This window comes from Artibeus jamaicensis, unplaced genomic scaffold, assembly GCF_021234435.1.
Source record: "Artibeus jamaicensis isolate MK-2021 breed Jamaican fruit bat unplaced genomic scaffold, CSHL_Jam_final contig_482, whole genome shotgun sequence".
In the NCBI taxonomy this organism is placed as follows: domain Eukaryota; kingdom Metazoa; phylum Chordata; class Mammalia; order Chiroptera; family Phyllostomidae; genus Artibeus; species Artibeus jamaicensis.
Window position 1 is genome coordinate 6710331 of NW_026521857.1, and position 22858 is coordinate 6733188.

Here is a 22858-nt window from a genome sequence, read left to right on the forward strand (position 1 = left end):
TGGGGGCGGTAGACACTGTTGAGTGAGCGTGTGTAGTGTGTGACCATCACATTAAAAATGACTGAGCCAGTACAGCAATGAGTCCACATCAAATTTTGCATTAAGCTTGAACATTCCTCCACAGAACAGATTCGGATGATTCAGAAGGCCACAGCTATTGGCAACTGATGACTGGCAGCTTCATCATGACAATGCACCCACTCATGTGCATCACATCTCACAGTTTTTTGGCAAAACATCAAATCAGCCAGGTGACTCAGCCCTGCTTCAGACCAGATTTGGCACCCTGTGATTTCTGGGTTTTCCTAAACTAAAATCACCTTTGAAAGTGAAGAGATTCCAGACATCAGTGAGACTCAGGAAAATACGACAGGGCAGCTGATGGTGATTGGGAGAACTGTGTGAAGTCCCAGGGTGCCTGCTTGGAAGGGAACTGGAGCATCATTGGTATATATACAATGTTTATTGCATCTTGTATCTTCTCCAACAAATCCCTGTTTTTCATATTACATGGCTGGATACCTTCTGGACAGACCTCATGTAAGTGAAATGAATGGGAGCAATGATACAAGAGATAGGAGAAAGTGATTAAGATTATTTTGTTATTATAAGGTACACCACTTTAAAGTAATGTGGTGTTATCTGATAGTGGACTTGCATTAGTTATAAATATATATTACAAACTCTCAGGCAACCACTTAAAAGTAAAAAAGAAAATATAACTGTTGTGCTAAGGAGAGAAATGGAATCAGGTGAAATGCTCAATTAAAACCACAAAGGCAGAAAAATAGTGGAAGGCAAAAATAGAAACAAATAACAAAGGCTACACATGAAAAACAGTAGTGAATATGGTAGATATTAATCCAACTATATCAATAATCACTTTGAATGTCAGTGATCCAAGTGTACCAATTAAAAGAGACTGTCAGAGTGGATCAAAAAACACAACCCAAGTATATGTTTTTCTACAAGAAACCCATTTTAAAGATTTTATTTATTTATTTTTAGAGAGAAGGGAAGTAGGGGGAAGAAATAGAGGGAGAAAAACATCAATGTGTGAGAGAAACACCAAACATTGACTGGTTGCCTCTTGCATGTACCCACCTGGGACTTGGTCCACAAGCCAGGCATGTGCCCTGACTTGGAATAGAACTGGCAACCTTTCAGTTTGTGGGATGTCACCCAACCCATTGAGCCATGCCAGCCAGGGCAAAAAAACAATTTAAATATAAAGACACATGTGGATTAAAAGTAAATCAATGCAAAAAATATACCATGCTAACACTAATCAAAAGAAATCAGGTGCAGCTATAATAATTCCACACGGAGTAGATTTCCATAAAAGAAAATTATCAGGGCATTGCATAAGGATAAAGGGTCAGTTTTCCTAGAAGACATCACAATTCTTAAAGTGAATGTGCCTAACAACAGAGCATCAAACTGATAGAATTGCAAGAAGAAATAGATGAAGCTACTGTTATATTTGGATACTTCAACACAACTCTGTCAGAAATGGGTAAATTCACCAGGCAGAAAATGAGGTAAGTATATAGTTGAACTCAACACCATCAGTTAACTGGCAACAGTGGGCACTTGTAGAATATCCAACAACAGTATGATACATGTTTTTCTCCAGCTCACCAAAATAGATCACATTCGGCGTCATAAAATACACCTTAACAAATTTAAAAGAGTGGATTCATGAAATGTCTGCTTTCAGACCATAATGGAATTAAACTAGAAATTAATAACAGAAAGGTAACTGGAAAATCCCAAAATATGTAGATATTAAACAACAGACTTCTAAACTACACTTGGGTCAAAGAAGAAATTTTTTAATTTTTGCACTCAGATGTTAATTAGACTTATTGTGGTGGTCATTTTATAATGTATACAAGTATTAAAGCATTATGTTGTATACCTGAAACCAATATAATATCATATGTTAACAATACCACAATTTAAAAATATTTAGAACTAAGTGAAAATGAAAACTTAAGTTTAAAATTTTGAAGATGCAGTGAAAACTGAAAACAGTGCTAAGAGGGAAATTTATAGTATTGAATAAGTATATTAGAAAAGAAGAAAGATATAAAATCAGTGATCTAAGTGTCCACCTTAAGAAACTAGGAAAAAAAGGAAAATAATAATAATTGGAGCAAAAGTCAATAAAATTAAAAATAGAAAATCTATGTCAATAAAACCAAAAGCTGGTTCTTTGAAATGATCAATAAAATTGACAAGCTTCTAGCTAGGCTAAAAAAAGGACACAAAAAACATCAAAAATTAAAGAGGGGACATCGGATCCCATGAAAACTGAAAGGATAATAATAAAGGAATACTATGAACACCTCTATGCCCACAAATTTGATAACCTACGTGAAGTGAACTGATTTCTTAAAAGACCTATCCGCCAAAACACACAAGGAGACATCTGAATAGGCCTATATCAACTAAAGAAATTGAATAAATAATTAATAACTTTCAAAAATAGAAATCACCAGGCCCAGATGGGTTCATTGGTGAGTTCTACCAAACATTTAAGGAAGAAATTAGACTGGTTCTCTACAATTTGTTTCAGAGAATAGAAGTAGAGGGAATATTTCCTAAATCATTGTATGAGACAAGGATTACCCAAATACCAAAATAAGACCAAGACATTATAAGGAAAGAAAACTACAGACCAATATATCTTATGAACATATATGCAAAAATTCTCAACAAAATGTTAGCAAATCAAATTATAAAATGTATAAAAAGAATTATATGCCATGACTACATGGGATTTATCCCAGGTATGCAAGGCTGATTCAAATATCAATTAATTAATTCATCACATCAGCAGACTAAAAAGGAAAAATCCCATGGCCACACTATAGATGCAGAAAAGCATTTGACAAAGTCCAACATCCATTTATGATAAAAATGCAGTAAACTAATACTACAGTACAACTTCTTCAACTTAACAAAGACCATTTGCAAGAAACTTACAGCTAACATCAAACTTAATGGTGAGAAACTCAAAATTTTCTCACTCACGTCAGACAAAAGGCAAGGATATTCCTTCTCACTGTTCCTTTTAAACATCACACTGGAAGTTCTTGCTGATGCAGTTAGGGTATACAAACTGGGAAGGAAGACATGAATTTTTTTATTGCATATGACATAATCTTATCTATGTAGAAAATCTAAAAGAACTGACCCCCCCAAAAAAAACACCTTTTGAAACTAATGAGTGATTATAGCAAACAGTGTTTGTTGGAGAGTTTGTTAGAAATGTGATTCTTGGGCGCACCCAGTGCTACTGAATCTGAAACCCTGGGGCTGGGACTCAGCAACTTGTTTTAACAAATCCTCCAAGTGACTAAAAATGCACAGTCAGGGTCGAGAACCACTGGTATAAGCCTTCTTCATGGTTCTTAATATGTCAACCCAGATGCCTTTCATAATCTGACTTTAGTCAGCACTTATGTTTGTGTCTACAAAATTAGGCATCTTCAATCTTCTTTTAAGCAAAATTATGAAGCAGGTGAAATTTGTGTTTGGAGTCCTATCACCTCTTTTTATTGGCCCATTCTCCTGTCTTGCTTTCATCTATCAAGTTCCTCTTTATCTTTTCAGTGATTGCAACTCAAGGGACTTCTCCATTAGGAGAGACTAGAGGCCTCTATGGAATAACATCTAAAAATACAATCTCTAATTATGAAACATGGGGCATTGGCAGGCTAATTGGGAAAGAATGTGGGGATGGCATCAACAGTGACCTTCCCAGGACCCACAAATTGCACCCGATGAGCAGATGCCCATTCCCCTGACCTTAGTCAGAGGAGGAAAAGCCCCTCCCTTTCACTGTCTGGTCCCTGTGATGAGAGTTGATGCAGTTTCAGAAGACCTGGAAAGGCCTTCAGCACAGGCACCCTGGCTGGACGCTCTGTGTATCTCCTTCAAGTGCTCCCTGTACCCTTCCCCCCGATGCACCTGTTCATTTTGTCATTTACATGGTACTTTGCAGCCCATAGCTTTCTTGATGAAACCATGCAAAGCTTTGGTAAGTATTCAGAGATTCAGCTTCCTCAGGGAGCCAGCTCTCTCCCAAGGGATTAACTGAAAATAAGTCATATTTACGTGGTGTCTGCTTGTCCTGAGGCTTATTTTATATTGATTACTGAAATTGTTTCTCCTACTCTCTCCCTTAGGACCATAGAACAAGGTGGTCCACCAGCCTGTCTGTCTTAAGAACCCCAATTGCCCAAGTGATAAAATGCAAAACCTTGACTCTTACCAAAACTGTCCCCTTCTTCTCTGCACACATGTGCTCACAGGCTGATAAATGTGTATGTTTACCCACAAAGGTCACTGAGGCTCTCTGAACATGACACATGTGTGATGGACACACTCAGCAAAAACCATCAATTATTTGTTGTTACTGAAAATCCCTGCGTTTGGCTTTTTCTTTCACAATGTTTTGAACTGCCTGAGTGTGGGCCAGATTCTCCCTTTCAAGTTATTAGAACTCAGCAGTTTCAGTAAAATTGCTCCTAAATAGAATGCTGTCTGCTTTGGGGAACTCGTGGAACTTTCCAGAAGCAAGAAGCAGGTAGATGAGAAAATCTCAACAGTGAAATGGAAATCCTTTGAAACATGGACTGACGAGGTTGAAAATGAATGTGGTTTAGAGTCTGCTGCTTATGCCCAGTGCTCTGGGGAGCTGGAAGAAGCACACTGCTGAATCCTCCAAAAGATCTGTCTACATAAGCAAAGATAGGAGGAAACTTGGAGCAGAAGTCTAGATATTCAACCTTTCTCTGCTCCAGCCTCCACCACTATTATTGAGTGAGAGGCCATTTGGGGGGAAGAGTAATTAATGAAACTGGCCATCTTCACTAATCCGACTCACCAGAAAATTGCTCTATTAGCAACAGGCTAAATGTTGTTTCTAGGGGAAGTAAAAAAGGCTAATGATAGTGTTCATCTTGGGATAACTACAAAAATATTGTTAATGTTACTTCCAAGCTGCAATTTTAATTATAGAAGTTAGGCAATCCTAAATTACTGTTCCCACAGCAACTGTAATTCAGCCGACTCTGCAAGGCTTTTCACAGAGGAGGATGATGCCTCTACATTATTGTTGCTGGGAGAAGTGCAGTTATTTTATTTGTATCCAAGCTACAGAAAGTTGTACTTCATAGTCTTCTTGTTGGAATGGTGGTTGTTACAGATGACAAAAGTCCTTCTGAACCACTGAAAATACATGTTTAGATATATGGGTAAATAGTCATGCAGCTCTGAGCTTCACATTTATAGGGTCATAATGACCTCCAGTAAAATTCAAAAATCCTCTATTCCTTCCAAAGTAATCCCAGCAATCAGCTCCCAGGACAAAGAGAAGAGGAGATAGTGTTCCCCAAAATGGAATATTTTAAACATTTTTGACACTTTATCTGTTACACTGATGATGATTGAATCTGTGATTTTCAAATAAATGATCTACTAATTTTGATTTGATTTCTAGCATTTCTCAGTAGAAAAAAATCACTGCATGAGAAATAAATAAGAAAAGTTAGAAAAAAATTTCAGTAAATACTTTTAGAAAATTTGTCAGATACCAAAACATGATAATAAAGTAGAATAACAATAACTAGTCATTTCTCAGTTCACACATTTACCCTTCTAGCCCAGAAAATTATCTGATATTGACACTGGGATGAAATTAACATAATCCTGTGGCTCCTATTCAGGTTCTCTGTTTTTGGAAGTGTATCAAGCTCATTCTTACCTGTCTCTCAGAGAAGTAGACATTATTCAAAGAGACAAAGAGGTAGAAACTGACCCAAAGCATATGTGAAGATAACAAGGAGATTAAAATTGAAATCAACAAGGATACCCCTGGCTAGTGTAGCTCAATAGATTGAGTGTGGGCTGAAAACCAGAGGGTTGCCATTTCGATTCCCAATCAGGGCACGTGTCTGGGTTACAGGCCAGGTCCAGGCAACCACACGGATATATCTCTCCCTCTCTTTCTCTCTCTCTTCCCCTCTTTCTAAAATGTAAATAAACAAAATCTTTAAAAAGAGGGAAATCAACAAGGATGAAAGAATATAAATTTGTGACCAAATACAACTAAAGTAGATTATTTTTCTCCCCATTAATGAGGAGAAAAAAGCTTTTTTAAAAATTTGGTGATAATAACCAAGCAAAAAAGCCATAACCAAAAGTAGTAACTGATGGCCAAGTAGCTTTAGGCTCCTAACTCATTCTGTCCCCCACACTGTTAAAGACATAATTGAAAAATGAAATCAGGACAGGAAGATATAAAATAAAAATGAAAACCATGGGGCTGCTTCCCTATATATACACAAAGTCTTCATGTCTGGGTTCTGAACTGGAGAAACGATCTAAAATCTTCACCAGAATGTCCATGTTTCCAGTGGGTGAAGTGAATTAGGACATATTCCCAGGAGAATGTGCCCCCAAATTTGCAAATAAAGATGGGCCAGCTGAGCTGTCCCTTTCCCTATCCCCTATTCCTTCAGATTCTAAAAGAGTAGATGGAGCACAAGGCAATTTGCACTTGAACTGTTGCTTGAAAGGGAAAATTAACTGACCTCCAACATGGTGGTGGAAAGCTCAGGGACTCACCACATGGCAGCTACAGGGTCAGGCAGGACCACGGCATGCAAAAGAAAGGCAGGCTAGCCCTCAAACAAAATAAAACATAAGAAATACAGACAAATTCCTTACAAAGGCTTAGTAAGAATATAACTTACATTCTTAGAACTTAGTAAGAGTATAAATGTATTTTTAAGCATTAAGCAAGGTGATAAAATAATAAGAATGAATTGAAAAGGAAAACTGAAAGTCTAATACATCAAGAACAAAAGTAATATTAATGTAGAAATCATATATAAAGAGGAATGTTAATGTATATAAGAAACCTTGTTGAAAATCTGTTTCCTAACAATAGACAAAAGTATTCATATAATCATGTAAATACTCATGACAGACAAGGATATTACAGGCAGAGAAAGAATCTAAAAGATATGAAGACATTTAAATATTATACAATTTGAGGTTATAATTGGAGTCCCTGAAGAAGGATTCTAACAAGTGAAATGGAAGAAATATTGAAAATATACTAAAAATATTTCCCAGAAATGAAGGACCAAATCCATTCCAGGAAATATAAAATAGCATGTTCAAAACCTAAACATCTTGTTTAAGCTATTAAATTCAAAGGATAAAGAAACAATTCTTCAGATGTCAAACCAGAAAAAGTCAATTTCCTCCAAGGGAGAGAAAAAAAAACAAGCTGGCTTCAGATTTTTCCATTGCCACATTCGGTGCCATGTTATCTGAAAATGGAGAGAGAGACCAAAGGATCTTCTACCCAGCCAAGGTGTTAAATGTAAACACAACAGGGAGACCAGTTTAAACCTAAAGAACTAAAGCAACCTCGAGACTTTTTTCTTTTTGATAATGAGAGTTCGGCCAGTAAAATCATCCAAATAACTCAGAAGTGGAGAAGTCGTGGTAAAATGGCTGGTGAGAACCACTAGGTTTAAGTGTAGAACTAATCCTAAACAACTATGGGAATTGCGGATGGAATATGAATGCTATCAATTGGGCTAAGTACAAAAATGGGGCTAGAGATAGAAGTGAGGAAGCATGTACTTATGTTTTCATCCTTCCTGATTGATTCCCAACCAATGTTATCTAAAATTATACTATGTACTTAAAAATGCCACACATAGCTATTCCATTTCCATAATATTTTATGTTTTTTACCTTAGAATGCTTACTTTGGGCATACTTATTATAGTGCTGAAACTTTTATTTGAAGTTTGTTGATTAATTCTCTTTCATCTCTACTATTCAATTACATTGATAATTAAAATTTATCCTTTTTTAATGGCACATAGAGTACAGCCTTATTTTATCAAAGTCTATCTGTACGTGTATCTTAAATGTTTAGCTGATGTTAATAATGAGTATTTCTAAGTAGTGAGGCATTTTTTAAATTTTAATCTTTGTAACCTTCAGAATTTAAAAACCCATTTGAAATCATCATGTTTTGTGTTATGAAAACAGCTGTGCAAATTATTTTCAAAATGAAAAAAAGTGCCAAAAATTATTAATTGTGGGTGATGTGAGTACTTGGAATTATTTTCTTTTTAGTACTCTTCTGGAACCTTTAAAAAAGATTTTATTTATTTATTTTTAGAGAGAGGGGACAGGGAGAGAAATACTGATGTGCAGTTGCCTCTCATACCTGCCCCCCCAATGGGGGACCTGGCCCAGGCATGTGCCCTGCCTGGGAATCAAACTAGTGACTCTTTGGTCCTCAGTCCAGCATTCAATCCATTGAACTACACCAGCCAGGTATCATAACACTCACTTTTTAACATGTATAATTCAATGATTCCTAGTATACTCACCAACCATGAATATGTTACCACTCTCTAATCTTAGAATATTTTTATCGCCCCCAAAATAAACCCAATACCCATTAGCAGTCGCTCCCCCTTCCTCCCTCCCACCAGCCCCTGGGAGATACTCTGTTGATATGCATGTTCTTGTCATTTTATATAAATGACCAGAATCATACCAATGTGGTCTTTTGTGACTGGCTTCATTCACTCAGATAGTGTTTTCAAGGTTTACTCATGTTATAGCATGCATCAGCACTTCATTTCTTTTCAATGCCAAATAATACTCCATTGAATGGGTATATCACCTTTCATTTACTCATTCATCAGCTGATGGACATTCTGGTTGTTTCACATCTGGACTATTACAAGTAATGCCTCTATGAACATGTAGTTACATATGTTTTCCCTTGGGAAAAATGGAATTTCTGGATCATACGGTAACTCTGTTTAGGAACACAAGCATTTATACTTCCTTCTTCCTCTTTGTCCCCAGGCAGAAATGGTGCATAGCGCTTTCCAGGCCCAGCGGGCTTTTCTTCTGATGGCTTCTCAGTACCAGCAACCCCAAGAGGTAAGAGTGTTTCCAGAGAGACAGGGCTGCCTAGGGAATGGGCTGTGTAACATTTAAAAAATGAGGAGGTAATAGAACCAGTTACTGTGGGTGACAGCCCCCAAATGAGATTTATAGCACATGTAGGCTCTGTCTCTGTGCCACACCATGATATGGGACATTTCTTCTGTCTTCATAGTCTTATGGCAGCCAAATTCATAACAGTTGACATCACCAATTTGAAAGGTCCATTTATTTATGTCGTCTGTATCTTATTCATTTTACTGATCTCACAACTCTTATAATCAAGAAAGAGTTTACTGTTAATTTTTAGTACATACTTTGTGCTGTTTTGTTATCAAAAGTGTTCACATCTATTATTACATACACAATGTCTGATCAGAAGGTATCCACCCACGGACTATGAAAAATAGAGACAGTTATTGAAGAAGATACAAGATACAAAAAATATTGTGCATAGGCCAATGATGCCTCAGTTCCCCTCAAAGTAAGTACCTTGGGACCTCACACAGTTCTCCCAATCACCATCACCTGCCCTGTCGTATTTTCCTGAATCTCATCAAGAGTCTGAAATCTCTTCCCTTTCAAAGGTGATTTTAGTTTTGGGAAAAGCCGGAAGTTGCAGGGCACCAAATCTGGGCTGTAGGGGGGCTGGGTCACCTGTGTGGTTTACTGTTTTACCACAAACTCTGCACAAAATGCAATGAATGAGAGGTTATGTTTTTGTGATGAAACTGCCAATCACCAGTTGCCTATAACTGTGTCCTCCTCGTGATATGAACAATGGATGGACTTTTTTCTTACATAACTGGTATATTCTATGTATGAATTTGATTATCTTCTATTTCACAAGTAGTATAAACAGGCTAAAAAGTAGATCTATTACCAACATACTTTGTTAAATAAGATAAAATAATTGTTCTTTTGACTAAATATTCTGCATCTTAATTTTGGTTATAACCATAAAAATATAGAAGATAATAGAATATTCCTTATAATGCAATAGCTTAAATTTAATAGCTCGCTTTGAATTCTAATACAAACTCCTGAAATTAAATAAATTGAGCTGAGAATCCTGGAGAACTAGGGCTTTGACTTTTGGGCAATGAAGCTCAGCTCCATAAAGGGGACAACACTTGAGACCGTAGACCCATCCACACCCCTGCTGCCCCACCAGTGCCCTGCACCTAGAACAGTGGTTCCCAGCCCAGCTTATGCAGCGGTATCACTCAGAGACTTTTTAAAAATGCCAGTGCCTGATAAAATACCAGTCTGAGAGGTTCTGGTTTAATTAGTCTGAGGGGTGATCTTGGTCTTAATAGTTTTATAGGCTTATCAGGTGATTCTAACTTGTAGCCAGAGCTGCCAAACCCCACCTGGATAGCTGCAGGGATCACTTCCGTTATAGGAAATGAGTAGCACACAGCCTAGCCAAACAGATTTACAGGGATGGAACTATCTTATGTCCTTCTATGGATGCATTTTCTTCCTTGGCTTTCTCAATCCCTGATTTTTTTTTCTCTTTGCAAATAAAGAACAGTGAAAGTAGGAAATCACAATGTGGTGCATTCTAGAAACATACTTAGCTTTTCTGTGATTAAAGTGAGAGGAGAGGTAATCTCAGTGCATCACTGAGAGACTCAGGTGGAGGGAAGAACAATGACTTTCTTGGCTGGTGTCCCACTCAATCCCTTCTTTAAGCACAAAACAAAATGTTTCTCCATGGGCCTTGCAGGCCTTGCACATAAAAGCCATTCATTAAATATTGGATGAAGAGGTGAACAAATGAGCAAATGAATGAATGCACAGGGATGAGCAATTGCCAGGGATAATGTGTGTCTGAGCATGTGGCTATGCAGATTCTTGGGTGTAATATCTACAGTGCCCCCTTCTTACTTGATTGCATTCTTGATCAAAGGAAGAGGAGTGGACCTGTTCCAGGGGACTCATACCCAGGAAGGGCCCAGACTGCCAGTGTTCCCTATAGAACTATTACCATGCTCTGAGAGTAGTAAGCCCCACAGTATCAGGTAGGCAAAATGCAAAGCAATGTTTTTGATACTTGCCTCTTGTTTTGCTCTCCATCTTTACCCAGAGGACTGTCCTAGTACTTCCACTCCACAGAAAAACAGAGTTTAAAGGTTACCACCACAGTGGTGGTAACCACTGTCTATTCCTTTGAATAGACTGTGGTGCACCACAGAATAGTCCATGGGCAAGCCTTTATTTTCCCCATGTACATTTATAATACATATTTTTTGATTATGCTATTACAGTTGTCCCATTTTTCCTCCCTTTTATTGCTCTCCACCCTGCAATCCTCCTCCCACCAGCATTCCCCACCCCCCTCACTTCATGTCCATGGGTTGTACATATAAGTTCTTTGGCTTCTCTATTTCCTATACTATTCTTAACATGCCCCTGTCTACTTTTACCTACCATTTCTGCTTCTTATTCTCTGTACCTTTTCCCCCATTTTCCCCCACCCTCTCCCCAATAACCCTTCGTGTGATCTCCATTTCTGTGATTCTCTTCCTGTTCTAGTTCTTTGCTAGGTTTTTTGTTTTTCTTTTTTAGGTTTCACCGTTAATAGTTGTGAGTTTGTTGTCATTTTACCATTCATAGTTTTTATCATCTTCTTTTTCTTAGATAAGTCTCTTTAACATTTCATATAATAAGGGCTTGATGATGATGAACTCCTTTAACTTGACCTTATCTGAAAGGCACTTTATCTGCCCCTCTGTTCTAAATGGTAACTTTGCTGGATAGAATAATCTTGGATGTAGGTCCTTATGTTTTGTGACTTTGAATACTTCTTTCCAGCCCCTTCTTGCCTGCAAGGTTTCTTTTGAGAAATCAGCTGATAGCCTAATGGAAACTCCTTTGTAGATGACTGTCTCCTTTTCTCCTGCTGCTTTAAAGGTGTTCTTTTTATCTTTAAACTTTGGCATTTTAATTATGATGTGCCTTGATGTAGCCCTCCTTGGGTCCAACTTTTTGGGGACCCTCTGAGCTTTCTGGACTTCCTGGAAGTCTCTTCCTTTGCCAGATTGGGGAACTTCTCCTTCATTATTTATTCAAATAAGTTTTCAATTTCTTGCTCTTTCTTTTCTCCTTCTGGCACCCCTATGATTCAGATGTTGGAATGTTTAAAGTTGTCCTGGAGATTCCTACACCTCTCCTCATTTTGTTGAATTCTTGCTTCTTCATTATGTTCTGGTTGGATGTTTATTTCTTCCTTCTGCTCCAAACTGTTGATTTGAGTCCTGGTTTCCTTCCTATCACTGTTGGTTCCCTGTACATTTTCCTTTATTTCTCTGTGAATAGCCTTCACTTTTTCATCTATTTTACAACCATCCTCAACCATTTCTATGAGCATCCTGATTACCAGTGTTTTGAACTATGCATCTGATAGGTTGTCTATCTCTTCATCAATTAGTCTATTTTTTGGAGCTTTGGCCTGTTCTTGGATTGGAGTGAAATTTTTTTGTTTCAGCAGGCCTGTTAAGTTGTAAGGGGTGGATCCTTAGGTATTCACCAGGGAGGGGCAACCCATGTCATTGTGTTGTGGCACTGTATGTGGGGGAAGGATCCAAGAGGGAACAATGCCACTTGCTCAGCTCTCTAGCCAGCTTTCAGTCACTTCCCCCACTACCCACAAGCAAATTAGGCCCTTCTGGTCCTAATACCCAGGTGGGTGGGTTTGTGTATATTCTAGGACCCTCTTCATCTCTCTGAAGAACTCTCTGATGAAGCTGGGAGTTTCTCTTACCACTGCAATTCCCACAGATATTTAAAGTCAGAGGCTTTGAGGCTTTATTTCCCCACACTAGAACCCTGGGTTGTGTGGTCCATCTCGTTCCCCAGTTAATCCTCCTGGATTATTCACAGGCAAATGTGGGATTTCCAGTCCGCCAGCTGCCACCTCCACTGCCTGGTCCTTCAACCACCTCCTTGCTGAGAGCCTTCTCTTCCCCAACTGCCTGTCTCTGCCCCTCCTACTGATCTGGATGAATGTTTCTTCTTTAACTCCTTGGTTATCAGACTTTCATACAGTTAGATTTTCTGGAAGTTCTGGTTATTTTTTTTTAATTTGTTGTTTTCCTTCTTTTGGTTGTGAAAGGAGGCCGAGTATATTACTTGCCTACACCTCCATCTTGTCCAGAAGTGGCTCAGTTTTCCCCATGTACATTCTGAAGATAGATGATAAAGAAGATTATCATTTAAAAAATATTATAGTTTCTTATGAGAATAATGTTATAACCATCCTTACAGGAGAATATTAACTTCTGTCATTTCGACTCTTGTTGACATAGGGCAGTGGTTCCCAAACTGTAGCATGTATAAGAATCCCAGTAGGGTTGTTAAGACACAGACTTCTGGTTCTACTACAGAGTTTGCAGTTCAGTAGGACCTGGTTGCAGCCTGAGATTCTGCATTTCTCAAAAGTCCCCACATGATGGTGATGTTGCTGGTCCAGGGACCATACTTTGAGAACCTGTGACTCTCACAGTTATGTGGCTAGCTCCAATGTCTGTCACGTGTTTCCAACTTTCACTTTCAGGTGCCTCTCAAGCATTTCTTCTCAAGTTTTAATTTCATCTGAATCACCTGCAAGACTTGTTAAAGTGCAGGGTTTGGATCAGTAGGTCCAAAATGAGACCCAAGAACCTACAGTTCTACCAAGGTGATGCTCCCACTGCTGGTTCATGGCTCCACTTTGGGCAGCAATAATTTAGGTGTTACCACCTAAAATCCCTATAGGAATAAAATCCTATATCAGTCAAATATCAAACTGTTTTTTCCTCTGAACATCTCAGTATCAAAGCAAGTCAGGTTATTCTGCAGTAACAAGCATCTTTTAAATCTTAGTGACTTCTAACAGCAGAGATTTATTTCTTGCTCACATTTTATGCCTATACAAAGTGACTTACTTTCTGGTGGATGAGATATTAAATAATTACTCATATAATTATTGACTTAGAATTATAATAGGGCCCTGAGATAAAATGGTAGAGAATGAGTCTTTAATAGGAGTTTCAAGCATTGGGAAGGGAAGATATTTTTGGCTGGAGGACCTCCTAGGCAGTGCCTCCAGTCCTGATGATGAAGGTGACCACAGCTCTGTGGAAGCACCAGACCAGGCCAAACCAACGGTAGTGGTCAGTTTTGGCCTGAGGATTGAATGAGCTAGATGCCCAAAACTGAGGGTAAGCATCCTGACAAGTTGGAAGGTATCAGCCTTTTACAATACAAGAGAATACTGAGAAAATACAGGAACCCACAACAATGCAAGCTCACAGTTCATCAGAGCACAAATATTAATTAAGTGCTTACTGTGGGTCAGGCATTGTAAAAAACAAACAGCTATGAGATCAGACTGGGTGGAGGGACAAACATATATTAAGTATTAGGTGGAAAGAGAGGGACTTCCGCCAAGATGGAGGCATAGGTGGAAACACTTTGCTTCCTCACACAACCAAATCTAAAAATAACAAAGTTTTAACAATAATAAACACAACCAAACCACAGAAAATCAAACAATATGGAGTCCCACAACAACGAACCGCTCAACTAAACCGATGAGAGGGGCGAAGCCAGCAGCAGAGTGGGTCGGGCAAAAAAGATCCCCCGACCCAGGTGGGGCGCAGGCTGCTGAGGGTGCATATCCCAGGTGCAGCGTAGCTGCAGGTGGACCCAGGGAAGGTGCCACGCAGCTGGCTGTCTGCAGTTGCGCATTTGCGCGCAGATAAACCAGTGAAGAGACGTGCATTGAGACAGACCACACGGGCCCCAACACAGGGCGGGAGGCTCGCACATTTGTGCTCAGATAAACAGACAGGGGCGAGCGGTGAGGCGGACTAGGAGAGCAGAGAGGACCGCCACTGCTCCCTCTCTGACCCCGCCCCCACATACAGCATCACAAACCAGCAACCTGGGTGGCCCCGCCCTGGTGAACATCTAAGGTGCCTCTCCTCATATGTATGTAACAGGCACAAACAGATCAAAACATGGCTCAAGAACAATTCAGAGCCCCAGAGCCCATAAATCTAAGCAATGAAGAAATAGCCAAACTTTCATATGCACAGTTCAAAACACTGGTGATCAGGATGCTCACACAACTGGTTGATTTTAGTCACAAATTAGATGAAAAAATGAAGGCTACACTAAGTGAAATGAAGCAAAATGTACAGGGAACCAATAGTGATGGAAAGAAAACTGGGACTCAAATCAAGGGAGTGGACCAGAAGGAAGGAAAAAATGACCAAACAGAAAAATATGAAGAAACAAGAATTCAAAAAAATGAGGAGAGACCTAGGAACCTCCAGGATATCTTTAAACGTTCCAACATCCAAATTATAGGGGTACCAGAAGGGGAAGAGGAACAGTCACGAGTGAAAACCTTATTTGAACAAATAATAAAAGAGAACTTCCCCATTCTGGCAAAGGAAATAGACTTCCAGGAAATCCAGGAAGCTCAGAGAGTCCCAAAGAAGTTGGATGCAAGAAGGAACACACCAAGGCACATCATAATTACATTAGCCAAGATTAAAATGAAGGAGAGAATCCTAGAAGCAGCAAGAGATAAGGGGACAGTCACCTACAAAGGAGTTCCCATCAGACTGTCAGTGGATTTCTCAAAAGAGACCTTACAGGCAAGAAGGGACTGGAAAGAAGTATTCCAGGTCATGAAAACCAAAGACCTACAACCAATATTGCTCTATTCAGCAAAGCTTTCATTTAGAATGGAAGGGCAGATACAGTGCTTCTCAGATAAGATCAAATTCAAGGAGTTCATCATCACCAAGCCCTTATTATATGAAATGTTAAAGGGACTTACCTAAGAAAAAGAAGATAAAAAAGATGAACAGTGAAAGGACAGCAAACTCACAGTTATTAAGAACCACACCTAAAACAAAAGCAAACTAAGAGGACAGCTAGATCAGGAGCAGAACCATAGAAATGAAGATCACATGGAGGGTCAGCAACAGGGGAGTGGGAGGAGAAGGGGGGAGAAGGTACAGAAAATAAGTAGCATAGACGGTAGGTAGAAAGTAGATGGGGGGAGGGCAAGAATAGTATGGGAAATATAGAATCTAAAGAACTTGAGACACGTGGCCATAAACTAAAGGGGGGAATGGTGGGGGAGGGGTGTGCAGGGTGGAGGGGAATGAAGGGGGAAACAGAACAAATGTAATGGCATAATCAATAAAATAAAATATATATATTAAAAAATAATAAAAAATAAATTCTGGCTGTAAAAACCAGTGGGTGTTGAGGTAGTGAAAGAAACTGCAGGTCTGTCAGGAGAATCTGTTTAAAGGACCCACATGGTCCTAGAATGTACACAAAGCCACCCACTCTGGGATTCAGCACCAGGGCAGCAGCTAGAACGGTGCCAGTCACATACCAGAAGTAGGAAAAGTGACTAGAAACGAGGCAAGAGCCAAGCAACCAGTGTTGTTGTCTCTCAAACCCCTCGCCCATATACAATACCACAAAGCAGCAAAGCAGGCTGCCTCACCCTGATGAAACTTAAGGCTCTGCCCCTTACAAACAAACAGGTGTGCCAAGACGGAGTCAAAGTAGCTCTACCTAATACACAGAAACAAACACAGGGAGGCTGCCAAATTGAGAAGACAAAGAAATATGGCACAAATGAAAGAACAGAACAAAGCCCCAGTAAAAGAACTAAACGAAACAGAGGTAACCAACCTATTGGATGTGCAGTTCAAAACACTAGTGATATGTATGCTCAGAGGATTCATAGAATACAGCAAAAGCATAAGGGAAGAAATGAAGGCCACACTAAATGAAATAAAGAAAAATCCACATGGAAGGTAAGGAAACCGGGGTTCAAATCAACAATTGGAATATAAGGAAGAAATAAACAGTCAACCAGAGCAGAATGAAAAAACAAGAACTTTTGAAAAATGGGAAGAGGACAAGAAGATTCTGGGATGTCTCCAAAAGTGCCAAAATCTGAATCATAGGGATGCCAGAAGAAGAGGAAGAGCAAGACATTGAAAACTTATTTGAAAAAAATAATGAAAGAAAACTTCTCTAATTTGGAAAAATAGACTTCCAGGAAGTCCAGGAAGCTCATAGAATCCCCTAAAAGTTGGACCCAAGAAGGGCTACACCAAGGCACATCATAATTAAAATGTCAACGTTTAAAGATAAAAAGAAAATCTTAAAAGCAGCAAAAGAAAAGAACAGAGTTACCTACAAGGAGTTCCCATTAGACTATCAGCTGAGAAGACACCTTACAGGCAAGAAGGGACTAGCAAGAAATATTCAAAGTCATTAAAAACAAGGGCGTACAACCAAGAATACTCTATCCAGCAAAGCTATCATTTAGACAAGGTAAAGCTAAAGGAGTTCATCACTCCCAAGTCCTTTTTATATGAAATGTTCAAGAGACTTACTTAAGGAAAAGAAGATCAAAACGGTTAATAATAAAATGTCAACAACTAAATCTCAACAACAAATATTAACAACTAAATCTCAAAAAAAACAAAAACAAAACAAACTAAGTGGGTGGGTAGGGCAGGAGAGAGTAATGGGGGGGGGGAAATGGGGACAACTGTTATTGAACAACAATTTTTTTAAGATATTCTCTGGCTGGTGTGGCTCGGTGGATTGAGCGCAGGCCTGTGAACCAAAAGGTTACTGTTTCAATTCTCAGTCAGGACACATGCCCGGGTTGCAGGCCAGGTCCCCAGTTAAGGGCACGCTAGAGACAACCACACATTGATGTTTCTCTCCCTCTCTTTCTCCTTTTCTTCCCCTCTCTATAAAAATAAATTTAAAAAATATTTTTTTAAATAAAAAATAAAAAACAAACAAATTAAGCAAATAATAGAACAGGAACAAAATCACAGAAGTAGAGATCACATGAAGGATTATCTGTGGGGAATGGAGAGAAGGAGGGGAAAGGTACAGGATTAAGAAGCATAATTGGTAGGTACAAAAGAGACAGGGGGATGTTAAGAAAAGTATAGGAAATGGAGAAACCAAAGAACTTATATGCAGGACCCATGGACTTGAAGTAAGGGGGGAATTGTTAGAAGGGAGAAGGGTTCTGAGTGGAGGGGGGCAAAGGAGAAAAAATTGGGACATCCATAACAGCACAATTGGTAAAATATACTTAAAAAATTAAAGATGAGCCAGGAGAGTTTCAGAGAGAGAGGTTAACTGATTTACTCCATATTCCAAAGCTACGAATGGCCCCAAGTCAAGTCTGATTCCCAGAAATCTCAGCCAACATGCTGTACCATAGCACAGCTGTGTCCAATGCTCTCACATTATTGCTTTAAGCCAGCATGCCAGCCCTCAAAAAGATTGAATTTAGTAAGGGTAACCATCAAAAAGGAAAAATATTTTATATTAACCAATTACAAGCAAACTGCCAATGAAGTGAGGTAGACCATTAGTGCTACCAAAATCCAGGGAAGTTGGGATCTTGTAAACAAAAGTACCAGCAAAGGCATCATAGAGGAAGTAAAATGACGGTGCAGTAGTACAGCTCCTTCAATGTAATAGCAGTATTACAGTAACAATAATAAAGTGGTGGATTTATTTAGCACAACTCAAAAAAATGTCCTGGGTCAAATATGAGTGGGAAAATCCCCTACTCTGTTTACTAGAGAAACATGTTGAACATTACTAAACCCATGCTTTGCAAACTTATTTAACTATGGAGGCTTTTTGTAAGGTACCTATTCAAGTCCTGCAGAAGACTGGCACACCAGTTTGAAAACTGTGGACATGTGTATTTCTTATAAGTTGCTTTAAATGCTTGATGGTTCAGGGGTGTCCAACCTTTTGGCATTTCTGGGCCACAATGGAAGAATAAGAGTTGTCTTGGGCCACACATTAAATACACAAAACACTAATGAAAATTGATGAGCAAAAAAATGGTATTAAGTAAATTTATGACTTTGTGTTGGGCTGCATTCATAGCCATCCTGGACCACATGCGGCCCATGGGCTGCAGGTTGGACAGTCCTGCTTAGGTGAATTCTGACTATTAGGGGAGATTCTGTGGGAGGCAGAATTCTGAGGTTGACTCCAAGGATCCCACTACTTAATATATAATACAACCCCTTCCCCTTGAGTGTAGACGGAACCCATGAATTATAGGATATCACTCCTTTGGGTAGGTTATGAGCAGGGTGATGGGACAGTCACTCCAGTGATTATGTTGTGTCATATAAGACTGTCAAAGTGGTTGTCTTTGAGAGAGTTTCTTCTGCTGTCTTTGAAGACATGAGGTACCATGTAGGGAGAAGACAGCTTCTAGAAGCTGAGAGGGACCCTGAGCCAACAGCCAGCAATGAAAAGGGGATCTCAGTCCTACACCTGCAAGTAACTGAATTCTGCCAACAGCTACACAGCTTCAAAGGGGACCCCAAGCTCCAGGTGGGAATACAGTGCTGCCAGCCTTCATTTTAGCCCTGTGAGCCTGTGGGCAGAGACCATAGCTTTGGCTTGCTCAGATTTCCGACCTATGACAACTGAGAGGATAAATGGGTATTGTTACATGCTACTAGGTTTATGGTAATTTGTTATGCAGAATAGAAAACTAATACAGATTGCCTTGAGTCTTTTCTCCTACCAACTCTAAAACAATTAATTACTTTTTTTAAAAGGCCGTGAGCCACCCTGCCATTTGCTTTCTCTTTCCTGCCCCTCAGAGTTCCTCCACCCTCACCTCTCCATCTGTCCTGGGAGAGGCAGCATAGGAAGTTTGTCTCTAGGCTTGATTGAAAAGGATGACATTCAATTTCAAATTCGCTTTTCATTTTGAACTAGAAAAACATATTTCTTGTATTCTCTAACATAAGGGCTTTTAAATTTTTCAGCCATGAACCATATAAAAAGTATACTTTGTTTCACTACCCAGTTTCACAACAGTTCCCCTGACCAGGTGAACTGAATTCTGACGTCTTCGTTCCAGTCTATTCTGTTGCTCTGTTCTTTTCTTCTTCCTTCTTTAATACTGATCATGACCCCACTGGGTAGATTTCATGATGTACTAATAGGTCATGGCACCTTGTATTTTGAAAGCACCCCTCTCATTGATAGATTACAATGCTCATGACATAGAACAGATTATAAAACATACACAGAGTATCTATCTCATGCTTCTTTCTCCCCATGTTGTAATTTAAGGAAACTATCTTTGGACGAAAGAATGGTCTAGTTCTTTTCAGTATTGTTGTCTATGACTTTTAGTGACAATTGCTCAAACCTATCTCTTCCCTTTTGTTGGAAATATTCTCACATAGAAAATGGTCAGGAAACCCGTATTCTGTAAGTGCAGAAAATTTCAAGGGACCCCTGCACATCCAATTATTCATTTACTTTACAACACGTGGATATAGGGAAAATATGTTTTTTCTAATTTACAAACACAAAATGTAAAATTCAGTAACACACTAATGACCTGGCCTTGGCGTCTAGACTAGGATCCCACTCCTTTACTCACCTTCCAAAGTCCTTTTCACAGACACTACACATGACAAGAGTCACACGGCAGAGTCATTTATAAGACTTGTATGTCAAAATAAAAGTGTAGAAAGTGTTTAGATGAAGAGAGAGAGGTGACACAAGTGTTTTGTTGTTGTTGTTTGGGAGGTTTTTTTGGCATTGAGACATCTCACATCAGCTGGGAGAGATGTGAAACCAGAGCTTTAATCATCCCCATCACGAGTGACCCCAAAACTCTGGCCTGAGCTGAAAACTGGAACCCTCTGGTAGGCCAGTGTCCTGACTGGGCACCACCCCAAGAAGGCCATCATCAAGTTTCCTGTGTGGTCACTGACCAAGGCCCCACCTCCTCCAGCCCCGGGTTAATTACCAGGCAGATGGGAAGCATTGTTGGGGTGGGCGGGGAATGGCCCCCAATACAGTAAGCAGTTTCCTTCCCTCCCAGGCACACTTCCCATGTTTTCTCCGTCTCTTATAGGGAGGCTGAGGATTTTAATCAACCCATGTGCCTGGATTGAAAAAATCATAGATTTGGGGAGCATCTAGCCCATCTGCCAGAACCGGTAACTTAGTTTGGCTAAAATAAGGTCTATTTCAGTGGAAATAGATTGTCTTTCTAAACACTCATGTGGGCATTTCCAGGTTAATAGCCCAGTCTCATCCAGGGAAAGACAACAAAACTTTCAAACCTAACAGCTGAACTTGTTTGTGTTACACTTGGGCATATAGAGAAAAATACAGACAATAGATACACGTATACAATTAACTTAAAGTTTCATTAGAGTGACTTCATCCTTCACTCCTCTGTAATGTTCTACTGTAACTATGAGGTGTCAAATTATTTTCTAATATTTTAAAATGCCAAACAGAAATGGTCACGTGACTTTGATCTCGGAGCAAGTCTTGGGTGAATTAGTTGGTGCTTGTGGCAGGTCTGGAAATTGTAAGGAAAAGCAAACGAATGAAGAAGCCAAAATTCTAAGTGCTCCTCACGTCTGTGCCCAGAAAATGTCACTGCGTTCGTTGCTCAGTCAGGGTTGCTGAATCTTCTTGAAAGAGATGGCCCTGAGTCGTGCTGCTACATTCTGTTGCTAGGGGCCATATGAGAGATAACATAATGCAAGAAAGTAGTGCTGGCCCTATGGTAAAATGAAATGCCTACTTTAAGATACTGCTACAAAGTTTTTTTTCTTAATACAAAGCATTAAGAAAATATTCTGTTGAGTAACTGGTATTAATTGTATGTGCCAAGCAAATATTTTTGATATATTTTTAAATACATAATCTATATTTAGCTTGAAAATAGAAAAGAAAAACTGTAAGAGAAATAAAAGGTAACAAGTTTTTACCCTTAGTATTATACTGTTTTCATCAAATAGAAGTACTGTATTTTGCCATGCATAATGTGCACATTTTGCCCAAATTATTGAGGGAAAAATAAGAATGCACATTATACATAGATATAGTGATTACATACCATGGGTATAATAATGGATATAATAATCCTGTGTATAATGCACACAAAATGGGGCGGGCATTATACACAGAAAAATACAGTATTTCCCGGGGGTCTGGGTTGACAGTTTCAGGAAGGCATAGCACATTAGAATCCAACTAGTGGTCCACTTTATGGTGTTTTTTAAATTAACTTTTTAGTCTCACTTCATAAATATGCATAAGTTTCTGCTCTTAGCAGATTGCTGAATGGGTTGTTTCTCTTCACTACCAACTCAAAAGCACCCAAAGACAATGCCTTTTAATTTCTAGAGAAGAATATAGACTTAAGCCCAGCTAAAATATCTGCCCGAGTACAATCTATGAAGAGCATGTAAAACCTGATGGTGGGCTGATACCTACAGAATTGCTCTTTGGTAACCAGCAGCTTTCTGTGAGCACTTCATTTTGTAGGTGGAGAAATGAGGCTAATGAAACTTTTGCTTTTCCCATGAGCCTTTTCATAGCAAGAAAATGACCTCAGCAATTACATCCCGGACAGCCCTTTATAAAGGCTAGCTATAGATGCTGGTTAACAAAGAATAAAGCACCAGGAAAGGAAAGAGAAGAGATTTGTGTGATATCATCAGGGTCTGCTTGGGTTGACAGCCTGAAGCTACCCAGTCCAGTGCTGAATCCCAACAGGAAAGCTAATCATTAGTTTATCAGGAAGCAGGGAGGAGGGTAACAGAAAGGAGAGTAATGCTGTCATTCTTCTGCCCAGACTGTTTGCTTTAGCAACATAAAGCTGTGAATGAGCCTGTGAGCTGTGACCGTGGTTAGTAGCTTTATAGATATTTAGAAGCCCGGGCCTGTGGAGGCAGAAAGGATTTGCTAAGATCCTGTCCTGTGGGCCTTCACTCATGGA

The 22858-nt window shown here is 39.3% G+C and overlaps 1 protein-coding gene across 1 annotated transcript in view; it reads left to right on the forward strand.

Moving 5' to 3' along the window:
• Positions 1-22858, forward strand: part of CAP2 (cyclase associated actin cytoskeleton regulatory protein 2) — a 149660-nt gene that overhangs the window by 46896 nt on the left and 79906 nt on the right. The window contains exon 4 of the mRNA XM_037147961.2: positions 8923-9000. Coding sequence (XP_037003856.2) covers positions 8923-9000 — 78 coding nt within the window. The remainder of the gene's footprint in view (positions 1-8922; positions 9001-22858) is intronic.